General features: G+C 35.2%; 2 protein-coding genes and 1 pseudogene across 2 annotated transcripts; all 3 read left to right on the top strand.

The window, feature by feature from the left end:
- The first annotated feature begins 6,321 nt into the window (after positions 1 to 6,321).
- On the top strand, positions 6,322 to 7,423 carry LOC111642021. The gene has a single exon (XM_023388277.1). It carries the CDS (start codon positions 6,539 to 6,541, stop codon positions 7,421 to 7,423), a length of 885 nt encoding a protein of 294 aa, XP_023244045.1. The 5' UTR covers positions 6,322 to 6,538.
- Positions 7,424 to 8,784: 1,361 nt separating this feature from the next.
- LOC111642020 lies at positions 8,785 to 9,138 on the top strand. The gene has a single exon (XM_023388276.1). The coding sequence runs from the start codon at positions 8,785 to 8,787 to the stop codon at positions 9,136 to 9,138; it is 354 nt and encodes a 117-aa protein (XP_023244044.1).
- Positions 9,139 to 9,140: 2 nt separating this feature from the next.
- Positions 9,141 to 10,835, top strand: LOC111642019 (annotated as a pseudogene).
- The last annotated feature ends 1,816 nt before the right edge of the window (positions 10,836 to 12,651 follow it).

Genomic DNA, 12,651 nt, shown 5'->3' with positions numbered 1-12,651 from the left:
CTGCCCATCCAGCTTACCATCAGTTTAATCACACAAAGGTGGCTCATCCAAGACGATCAAATCAACTCGATCAATGGAATACCTTATGATAACATTGAACACACTAAAAGGGTGTCCCCAGCATTAATCCAGCTTACTGGCCTGACATCGCTGATCAACCCTGGCCCACACAACATCTCACCATATTTACAGATGGTCAAAGAATAATACGGATGTTGGATGTGCCTTTGTAGCGTATTCTAATAATGAAGAAACATTCACATACAAAACAAGACTTGGGGAAACCTGTTCCGTTTTTCAAGCAGAACTCTGGGCCATTCTTTCGGCCATTAGATGGTGCGACTCCATATATAATAGAACAGAAATAACTATCTTTACAGACTCCTACTCGTCTACGCAAGCCATTCACAACCTCCAGTGGTGTTCACCTATAGTCCACGATATCTTGCTGGAATTGGCCAAAGATATCAACAGGTATGCCATCGTTTGGGTCAGAGGTCATGCTGGTGTTTCTGGAAACGAGCGGGCTGACCAACTTGCCCGCATGGCTTCTGAACTAGAAAGTGAACCAAGCTATAATGCCACTTCCCAATGTCACATCTTAAGTCAAACAAAAGAAAATGCATTTGCTATCTGGCAAAGAAATGGGAGGAGAATAGCGAATGTCTTACAAAGGAGTTTTTCCCCAAGGTTTCAGATTATACTCTTCCAATCATTGACCAAAAATTGATCCAATTCTATACTGGACTATGGGAAGTTCAACCAATATCTTCACAGGTTTGGCAAATCGGAAAACTCACTGTGCGAAATTTGTAATGAAACAGATGGAGTAAAACACTATTTAAATGCCCTATGTTGGATGATAAGCGTTTTACCATCACCACTCTACTTCCGCGAGAAGAAAATTGGCCTTGCAGCCTTGACATACTTGTCAAAGACAAACTGTTTTGTGGCATTTAAAGAACTAGTATATACTTATTTCAACAGAACTACCGTTAATTAGGTCAATTTGTCTCAATGGACTGATGTTTTCTCGAATGTGTTTATCATTGATATAATATTTTGTATTATAATATTCTTTGTTCATTTGTTAATAATACTCCATGTATGTTACCACGTATTTATATAATCAACTCCTATGCAAATTTTTATGTAAGTATTTGGCTACTCTGCAGTCAATAATTTGCAAAGTACTCTAAAATAATTTGCACTGAACTCTAAAACATATAGTTGTAATCAAACATATTCTTGTTATGTAACCTGTTTTACATGTAATATGCTTGTAAACATTCTGCTCCTAACCTCGGTGGTGCTTTGCGGAGCCGAGGCCGTCTTCAGAAATAAAGATTTATACAAAGTGAAAAGTGAAAGTGAAGTTCTCACTGTTGACAGCATTTGATAACTGCGTTCTCCTCTTCGTTCGTGCCTGTCTATTCTATGATTGTCGCGCTAGCGAGGGATTGCAAGCGGACCGCGAATTCCTGAACCGTCTCATCTCTCTTTTGAGTACATGTACGGAACTTCTGGACACGTAAGGAGTATGGTTCTTGGTCGAAACACTGAATCATCAGCTTCCGAAAAGTTTCAAACTCCATTACACTCTTCATGCTGAGGTCGCACCATGCAAAATCTGAAGCTACACCTGTGAGCTTGCACTTGGCTATGCTCAGGCACTGCCGAGGGGTCCATTCCGCAAGACTAGCAATCTCTTCCAACATGTCAAAGAAATCGGTGACACACCCTGTTTCACCCAAAAACATTGGGATCAATACTCCGAACGTAAAAAAGGACGGAAAAGAGCCGCTACTGAAACCATCATGAGGTCGCGTCGGGCCACTTGCATCTGCCTCCATCGCTCGACCCACTTTTTAGAAAAAATCTTTGTCAGCGTAACTTACTCAAAATCTTTTTGTGTGGGACTATTAAATCCCGAGCTTCTGACATTACTGTAAGGTCAGAACTGGCATAAATTGGGCCTAAAATCCGACTTCTAACATCACTGTAAGGTCGCCGACTTTAGGGGGCAATACGTTATTTGCGCGTCAGGAAAACCTAGGGTCAAACTGTATGTAAGTGGTGGTGGTAGGAGACAAAGATGAAAAGTGTCTTACACGAAAACCGTTTATTTTGACATAAGGTTAACTTACATAATGGCAATAACAATGCAATCTAGATCATCTTTGATGGGAGCTCCTTGATGTCGACAAACGGGCGCTGACTGGTATCCCAGGCTTGACAAGAGTGTCTGTTGCACAGGGTCCTCTGTCCGGTGATGTTGCGGATGCACGTAGATTTTGGTCACTGGTGGAGAACCTAATCCAAGTGGAGAATTGTGGAGAATCGGCTGAGAATCTCTCTTTTTTCCTTGAGATTCAGGGGTTTTATAAGATTTTCCCCGAATCTCACCCTTTTGATTGGTCCCGTTCACCCTTTCCCTTACCCCGATTGGTCATTCTTTTGTTTCTAGGCGAAACTTGAGACCGATCCGACTCGGAAAAAGGAGAGGTGATGATGGGGCTTTTAATGTTTGCGCTCATAATTTTCTCCGTTATGGCCCTTCTCCCGGACATCTTTGAACTTAAACGGTCCACCAGATGTTCTTGTGGCCATTTATCCCCTACCGCGTTCGGACTTAACAGATGTCCCTTTTGTTCCTAGACCCCCTTTCTCTCGATTGCTTCGACCCATCACTTGTTTGTGAGCATCTCGACAAAGCTCTTTCTCACTGTCGACATTCCCCCCTGTTGTTTATCATCGCGTTGCGTTTGTTTTACAATTCGAAAAAGTGTTCGTCCCATCTGGGTTCTGTCATTAACACACCCTCTTGACTCGATTCGAAACTCACCGACGTAAAAGTTTGTAATTAGTCGTAATTTTGACGTGCTTTTACGACCCTCACATTTACAAACAGTTCATTTTAAACACAAGAACACGTGGTTACCTATCGAAGTGTTTATTATTTTTGCACAATATCCCTTTGTCTAAATATGCATAATTGCAAGGAATTTCTTCTGGTGATGCTTTAGTTTATAAAGTATAACTGTTTGAACAGTAAAATCAGGACAAAGAATTATTAACCAATGTTTGTATTTGGAAGAGAATCGGAAAGTTAAAGAGCTGTATAAAACAATGCAATAGATTTGTCAATGGAAATAGCTCTTAGGGAATATTTTAATGCCTAGCAGACCTTGGAAACAACGAAAATTGTTTTGTTAAGTTATGGCAAAGCAACACTTGGGCAATCTGCATAGGGGAGCCACTGGTGGGTAAAACAATGAAAAGCTTTTTCAATAATCACTTTGAACTACAAAGAATACAGTAGACCCCCTATAACGGAGATTCCTATAACATGACGAAAAAATTGCGACAGTATTCATATAAAGACTCTAAAAGGGACTCGTAAAACGTTGTCGCCGACTCGTGTCACAACAGGATTGGTCAAATCTGGACCAATAGTAGACGAGCAGCCAAACTACTTACACACTATAGAGAGTTTAGGCAAGTAAGTTTACTATCGTCTTTACAGTATGTAAATTAGGGAACTCTCCATAAATTCTCTCTTCAGTAAATCATAAAAATACCTCTATTTTCGTATCTATTGGTCTAAACACATAATCGAATCGCTAACTAAACATTTAATTAACCCAAATATCAATCCATTTATTAGTGAACTGCTCGTCATTATTTGGAATAGTAAAAAATTATCAAAAATTATATTCAAAGTAAATTCAGAAATTGCTTATCACTCTAGCACTCTTATAAAATATACCGAACTAAAACCGAATATTCCTCTAGATCCCAGCTTATGCAACAATTATTTACAGTCATCTCGCCAACAAAAATTCAATCAAAACTATTACAAGAAATATGTCCAAACTCAAAAATTAAAAATAAGAAACTCATCAATAAATTTAGGTAGAAATAAGCAATATAGCGTCCCTTTTATGAGGCAGTTTAAAGTGGTATTCTAGAAAACACTGTAATTAGTTAAAAGCCCATACAAAAGATTCATTTAAAGGTCTCATAGTCTTTTGTTATCGACCTCTTCGCTAGAAATCGCGGGACCCTCAGGCGTCCAATTCCTACCCACAATACCCTGCTCTAACATTTCTATCTTCCCTTTTCTGTTTAAGTAAACTGTCTGGTAAGACGTGTGTTCATCGTTTTGCTGTATCTGACTGATTTACTGACCGTGTTTGGTGAGTAGACCATCTTTTAAGTGCTCTGGTAGCTTTTTAGCGTGTCGCAGCCGATAATGACCACTAGATATTAATACTAAAGTAGTATAAGTAAGGGTAAAATAAATCTGGTCAACATGTGTGGAACCCGTGCTCCAACCGCCAACGAATTCAAAGAATGCATCTCAGCAGCCTTAGAATCTTTAGATTCGAGTAGAAATCTAAAAAAGGAGATTTGTGACAAAATCCTGTCCAATCTACAGATGGCCCAGGACATGTTCACGTCCTTACTTGAAAATTACAACCAACTAAAAGAACAAAAATTGAGGGAATTGCTAAGCCTACCTCCTCGAACTCAAGTTTGTTCCCTTGTTTAAATATCACAGTAAAAATAACTTCATTCCATTTTGCCGGTATTATACTATTACTGTAAAATTGATTAAATTGTCTACTTAAATATCTTATGATTTCTATTGGCAACATTTTGATGAGTGAATTTGGTATTGGGTCCGATCCCGGTGTTGATTTGTCTAAGGTTTTTGATACAGTCCTGTACTTCTTCCATCTTGATTATCTCATCTTGCTGAATTTCTGGTCTTGTCTTAGTTCGCATATATTTTTTACAAACATTTTTCTGATAATTCTCAGAAAATTTATTGTAGTATTTAAGCCAAACGTTATATTCACTCTAGTCTGTTTTTTCCAACCCTAACTTTCTTTTACGAAAACTATTAATTATTCTCCAGAAAGCTCTCGAATCATTAGCTTGATAGTTTCTTACTGATTTTTGAAAAATATAATTTTTTCTTGGCTTTAATTAGATTGTTATACATTTTTTTTATACTTTAAATAATTCATTAGTGCTTTACTGGTATTAATTCTTTTAAAGATTTGTAAACACTTTTGTTTTTTAATTTTGTAGCCATAACATGTACTATCATACCATTCACATTTGAATACTTTTCCATTTTGTTGTATATAATTTTTGTATCTATATTCCTCTAATTTAGTTATAATACTCTGATAATTTTCTATTAGATCATTTTCTTTTTCCAATGTTAACATCTCTCCAATCATATCATCAAATTCATTCAACATTTTTCGTTTATTACATGACGGTCTTAATTCCAGATTAATAGAATGACTCTGTTTGCAATTATATATATTATTACTTATTTTTTCATATATTATTAACTCCAACTGAATAGGAAAATGATCTGCAAGGTCGTTTCCTAGAACCTTCAAATAGTTACAACAATTTATCATTTCTTCTGAGCAGATAATGTTGCAGTGTTTTTCACTAAGTGTTTGTAGTGTCATCGTTATATATATTTTTCTATATTCCGTATTGTCGCGCATCGGTAGTTGTTGTAAATTTAATTCGTAAGGTACGTATTGCATCTTGAGGTGTAGTAGGCGAGCCCGTGATTGGCATTCCTTGCTATGACGTAGGTTCCCACGTCAGGACATGGCGCGGGATATATAAAAAGGGAAGGACCACGGGCATGAGACACATTTTTTTTGTTCTTCTGGTTGTGTCCGGTCGATGAGGAAGAATCGTGTGAGAGTATGAAGGGAAGGAAGAAAGAAGAAGGAACCACGTGGAAAGGGGATGATTGAGTACTATGAGAGAGCCATTCAACGAGTATCAACTATCATCTTCATGTAAGAATATTCCGAATATTTTGTTAACAGAAACGATTCCTAATTGTTGTGTCAGGCAGTTTATGTTAGATCGTTTTGTTCAGTTCTTGTGTCGGTAAAAAGAGGGGTGGCAAAAGCCCCATCAAGAAATTGATTGTAAGTGAACCTCAGACGTATATCTTTCTGTGATTAAATCTGTGAAGTGTCTTGTTCATTCGTGCTGTCTTATTTTCCTTACCCTCATCTATGCACTAGCGTATTTTGGTACGCTACCATACTACAATGTAATCTACTATAGATTTCCAACTTGGAAAGACAAAAGTAATTTCTGTAGGGATGTCACCCCTCATTCTGAAATTCAGAATTATTAGTTGGTTATCTATCTATCTATATATATATATATATAAATGGACATGTATGTCCCTATATTTCACTTTTTCGGCAAAACTACACATGAATGGTGTTTGTATGTGGTGGTAGCCCCAAGTCTCCGTTCATGCATAGGGGTGGTTGTGTCTCGATAGCTATAAGGGTGTGGGAGATATGAGGTTGAAAGTGGTTGAAACTGGCTTTCTATTTCGAATGTTTTGTTGGAATTTAATTCGAACAAATTTGAACGATCTTAAACAAATTCGAACGATTTTAAATGTTTAAAATCGTTTAAGATCGTTAAGGAAAAATTTTCAAAATCTCGAATCATATCGCAAAAGCAAAAGATGGCGCGGAGAAATGAAACCACGGAAGAAAGAGAAATACACTTAACATTGCTACAAGAAAATTATCAACGAAACAGAAATAAGAAAACAGAAGAGCAACTTGAAAATTATAGAGAAACAGATCAAATCAGAAAAAGATTACAAAGAGAAAAAGAAACAAGTGCACAGTTGGATGAAAGAAGAAAGCAGATTAGAGAGAGAATAAATAACATTCGCCTAGATGAGCATGTCAACGCGCAATTATTAGAAACAACTGTATACGCTGTGCGCGAAAGCCGGCGAGGAACATACGGTCTTCAATGCGAAGCGTTTCATTATAATTCAACTAAAAATTATAATGAACATCCAAGTGTAGTGATTGGGAAAATGGATCAAATATGTAAGTTTTGTAAAGCTAAAAAATTCAGAGGCGAAACACAAAGTACATGCTGCTCAAGTGGTAAAATTAGATTACCAGCATTAAACTTGCTGGCGCCTGAATTTTTGGAAATTATGAATGGAGAAACACAGAAATCTAAACACTTTTTACAAAAAATTAGAAGTTACAATGCCTGCTTCCAAATGACATCGTTTGGAGCAACTGCAATAACCGAAGAAGAAGGATTCAATCCAGTGTTTAAAGTCCAAGGACAAGTGTGTCATAAAATTGGGTCATTATTGCCACTTGCAAATGAAACGCCGAAGTTTTTACAAATTTACTTCGTAGGAAATGAAGAAGATGAAGTAGTTCAACAGTTGACGAATTTTACAGGATTACGTCGAGATATAATTGTATATATACAGCGTGATCCTTTTTCAGTGAAACCCAAACGGGTGAAGATGGATATCCGAAATACAGACGTCGACCACCAAGTGAAGGAGGATTTACGGCAAAAATCAAGATAAGAGGCATACAAGTTGAAATTGACAATCAATGGGTCGTGCCATATAATCCACTATTATCGAGGATGTTTCAAGCACATATCAAAGTAGAATATTGTAGTTCTGTCAAGTCAATTAAATATGTGTGCAAATATATTAATAAAGGGAGTGATATGGCTGTCTTTGGAATAAGTAATGAAAATCCACATGACGAAATTTTCAGATATCAAATGGGATGATATATCAATAGTAATGAGGCGGTTTGGCATATATTAGGTTTTCCAATTCATGACAGAGATCCAGCTGTTTTTCATTTAGCAGTTCATCTTGAGAATGGACAACGAGTGTATTTTACAAGTCGAACAGCACAAAGAGTTGCAAACCAACCTGTTAATACGACCTTGATTGCATTTTTCGAATTGTGTCAAAATGACCCGTTTGCAAGAACACTTTTCTATATAGAAGTTCCCAATTATTACACATGGAACGCGTCACGAAGAATATTCAATCGACGCAAGAGAGGAACTCCGGTTGAAAAATTTGAAGGTGTATTCAAAGATAATGTCATTGGTCGTGTATACACAGTTCATCCGAAAACTGCAGAATGTTTTTACTTACGATTACTGCTTCACGAAATACATGGACCAACTGTGAAAGTTAAAGATGTACGAAACAAGTCTCTCAATGAATATCAATTAAACAATAATTTATTACAACAGGGATTAACAGGTAATACAGCGATGCCCGTCAGAGACAAATACACAGATATACAACAGGTCTCTACTCTCGTCCGGAATCTTACAATTTTTAATTATCACGATATAGGTTCTAATCACTAACTTATAATTAACTTACATCTAACTTAATCTAACACTATACTAATAAGAGGAAAAGGAAGGAAGGAAAGAAAAGGTCTACCGGTAGTTAGCACAGGAGGTCCTGATGGTGGTTTCCGATAATTGCGGGGGTTTTCTCGGCCGACTTTGGTATATTAAACATTCCTAGTATGAAATTTGGCACTTAGTTTCCGTAGACTACTATCTCTCATCAATCAAGTCACTAGTCCTCTTCTCTTCTCTTTGGACTACGCTAAACTTCGCACATTGGGCAGGTTCTTTGTCTTAAGTCTGACTTAATGTCCCGACGATATTTTCTTAACCCTTTCTCCTCGTCGTCCAGGCAAAAAGTGTCCTTCTCACCCCTTTGTTCACCTTGTGTACCCCACGGGCAGGGCCGCGCCCTGTTCACGTCGGTAAGCCACCAATCAGGACCCACAAAATTCCCGCTCCTGATCGGGTGACCGGAAATGGTCATTAGTAGAAAGAAGAAGGAAGGAAAAGAACAAAGGATCTTAAATCTAAATACTATAACTATGTATATACAAAATGGCGGACAGCCACACAACATCCTTTGAAGATCTTCGAACAGTAGATAATTATATTTGTGAAACCTATCGAGAAGCATGTCAGCACCGTGGTTTGTTAGAAAATGATAATCATTGGGAGCAAGCAATGAGAGAGGCTGCACAAGTAGCAAGAGCAGATCAAGTTCGAGAACTTTTTGCAATAATTCTAACATCGTGTAATCCTTCAAATCCTATTAAGCTATGGCTGAAATATCGCAACAGCATGAGTGACGACATTTTAGCCAGAGTGCAGAGAGACAATCCTGATTTGTATATTACTTTCAATGAAGATATTTATAATGAAGCCTTGATAATTTCAGAGGATAATGTTTAGCAATGAGCAATCAACGTTTGGTTCAGCTTGGAGTACAATCTCCCGTGAGAAGTGAGTTAGACGTAGATAGTTCTGAATTAACCAAAGAACTTAATTATAACATAGAAGAATTGCAATGTTACATCAGAAAAAATGAACCAAAATTAACACAAACATAACGGATGGTATATAACAAGATAATAAATCGTATTGAAACAGATGAAGGGGGAATTATCTTTTTAGATGCACCAGCAGGCACTGGTAAAACTTTTCTTATTAATTTGGTTCTAGCTACAGTTCGAGTGAAAAAGCAAATAGCATTAGCATTGGTATCATCCGGAATTTCCGCCATGTTAATGGAAGGAGGAAAAATGGCACATTCTGCTTTAAAATTACCATTAAATGTAGCCGAACAAGAGTATCCAGTCTGTAATATAACAAGGTCTTCTGCACGTGGTCAGATTTTATTGCGATGCAAAATCATTATATGGAACGAATGTACAATGGCCCATAGAAAATCACTCAAAGCGCTAGATAGAACATTACAGGATCTTCGGAAAAATACAAGATTAATGGGAGGAATTTTATTGCTACTATCAGGAGATTTTCGACAGACATTACCGGTAATTCCTAAATCAACACCGGCTGATGAAATAAACGCATGTCTAAACCGAGTAATGTTTTGGAATCGTGTTGAAAAGTTATCATTAACAGAAAATATGAGTGCAATAATTACAGGAGATCCGAGAGCACAAACATTTGCCGAAAATGTTTTGAAAATTAAAAATGGCGCCTATTCCCTTGATTCACACTCTGGTAAACTTATTTTAACAGAACAATTGTACAACGCGGTAGATACAGAACAACAACTTATCGAAAAAGTATATCCATGTATAGAAAGAAACTATCTGGATTAAACATCGTTGTATGAACAGGCGATTTTTGCTACAAAAAATAACGTAGTACAACAAATAAATGAAAAGATACAGAATATGATACTGGGGGAAGATAAAATAAAATATATAAATCGATAGACAAAATGATGAATCAAGATAAAGTGTGAACTTTCCAAAATAATTTTTAAATTCATTAAATCTGCCTGGTATGCCTTCGCATATATTAAAGTTAAAAATTGGATCGCCAGTTATACTATTACGAAATCTTAATCCACCGAAATTATGCAATGGCACAAGATTATGCGTAAAACAGCTACTTGAGAATATTATTGAGGCAGTAATCCTAACCGGCAAAGAAAAAGGAAACTCGGTTTTCATACCAAGAATCCCATTAATTTCAAATGATTTGCCATTTTGTTTTAAACAGTTACAATTTCCAGTGAGATTAGCTTATAGCATGACTATCAATAAGGCGCAAGGTCAGACGTTCCAATATTGCAAAGTTAATTTGAAAGAATTCTGTTTCTCACATGGTCAGCTTTATGTCGCCTTTTCACGTGTCGGACAAGCAAAAAATCCATTTGTATATGCACCAGAAAACAAAACATCAAATATAGTATATAAGATTGTATTTTAATAACATTTAGTATGTGTTTTTTAATAACATTTAGCGTGTATTTTAATAACATTTAGATATTTATGTATACTTACTATCTAAGATACTTATGTACAAAAAATAAAAAAGTTAAAAAATAGTTTTTTAATGCATGTCTTTTATATATAAAAAACTATATTACATATAAATGTAAGAACAAATAAAAACCGAGCGAAGCGGGTCCTTGCAGCTAGATTCTAGATTACTTAGAAAAACAGTCTTTTATATATATATAAAAAAAACTATATTACATACAAATGTACGAACAAATAAAAACCCAGCGAAGCGGGTCCTTGCAGCTAGTTANTCTTTTTCCAATGATAACATCTCTCCAATCATATCATCAAATTTATTCAAGATTTTTTGTTTATTATATGATGGTCTTAATTCCAGATTAATAGAATGACTCTGTTCACAATTATATATATTATTACTTATTTTCTCATATATTGTTAACTCTAACTGAATAGGAAAATGATCTGCAATGTCGTTTTCTAGAACCTTCAAATAGTTACAACAATTTATCATTTCTTCTGAGCAGATAATGTAATCTACTATAGATTTCCCACTTGGAGAGACAAAAGTAATTTCTGCAGGGGTGTCACCTCTCATTCTACCATTTAGAATTATTAGTTGGTTATTATCAATAAATTCTAAGAGTGCTCTTCCCCCTGTGTTTAACACTTTATCTTTGGATATTCTCTTATTGACTAAATTTTCAAACGTCTGACAAAATATGGTATCAGTAACTTCACCAATACGTGCATTTAAATCACCACCTATTATCCACATTTGTGTCAGATTAGACCATCTATCCAAAACCTTTTGCACTTCATTTAAAATTGGTTTCTTCTCAATAGAAGGTGGTATATATATTCCTATTACTCCCATATATGTGCACGAACATCTCATTTTTATTTTACTCTCTAATTTTATTATAACAGCAATAACATAGTCCATTGTATATTGTAGGAATATTTCACCTAATCTTTTCTTAATTAACAGTAGAATTCCACCTGATGGACGTCCAAATTTATTTCTGCGTTGAGCATTACTAATTATTATATTATTGTCTTGTTCTAGATATTTTATTTCCATTTCACTAAATTTTATAATCCAGGTTTCTAAAAATCCAATTATTTCATTTGAATCCAGAAATTCTCTCATTGAGGTTTTAAATAATTTCCCTCTCAGTCCTTGAATATTCCAGAAGTTTATCGTCACTTTATTTTTTACCCTTCTTGGAGTTTCTACTTTTTTCTCATTCAAATCATTTATTTTGACTATTAATTTATCTCCACTCATTTTCTTATTTTTATTCTCCATATTATTAGCCATTTTCCTTTTCTTCTGTATTGTTTTTAAATTTTGATTTATTTTTGTTAATCTTGTATTATATTTATCTCTAAAAAATGATTTAACTGAATTATTTCTTTGGTATTCAAATCATATGTATACATTATATTATTTTTTAAAAAATAATCATCTCTAATTTTTATCTTATCATCCGATTTCTCCAGTTTAATCATTTTTAATAATAATTTTCTCCTGATTCTAGATCTATAACATAAGTCCGTTGATATTATTATTTTTTTATTTTCGTCCGTCATTTTCGGTCTTGTAGTCCAAAATTTATTGAGAATTAGATTTCTGTCTTTAACCGATTCGGTCATAACTTTAATTACTTGGTTATTTCTTCTATTTCCTATTTGAATAAGACCTTCGATTTCTATACCATTAAGCTCTAAGTTAACTTTTATAAATTTTTTAAATTCTTCTACATATTCCGAGGTTTTAAATGGAAAATTAAATATAATTAAATTCTTCTTAGTTCTATCGTTTATCATTTTGTCAACTTCAAAATCCACCATACCTTTTAACTTGCTGTACGAGTCTGTTCTTTCTTCTAATAAACGTATTTTTTTACACATATCTTTCATCTCTTCCTTCAGCTTTAAATTTTCTTCGTTCATTTTGTTGATT

This window comes from Centruroides sculpturatus, unplaced genomic scaffold (assembly GCF_000671375.1).
Source record: "Centruroides sculpturatus isolate CEXI.00-Female unplaced genomic scaffold, Cexi_2.0 scaffold1353, whole genome shotgun sequence".
NCBI lineage: Eukaryota > Metazoa > Arthropoda > Arachnida > Scorpiones > Buthidae > Centruroides > Centruroides sculpturatus.
Note: the sequence above shows the minus strand (reverse complement) of the source record. Positions and strands in the feature narration are given on the sequence as shown.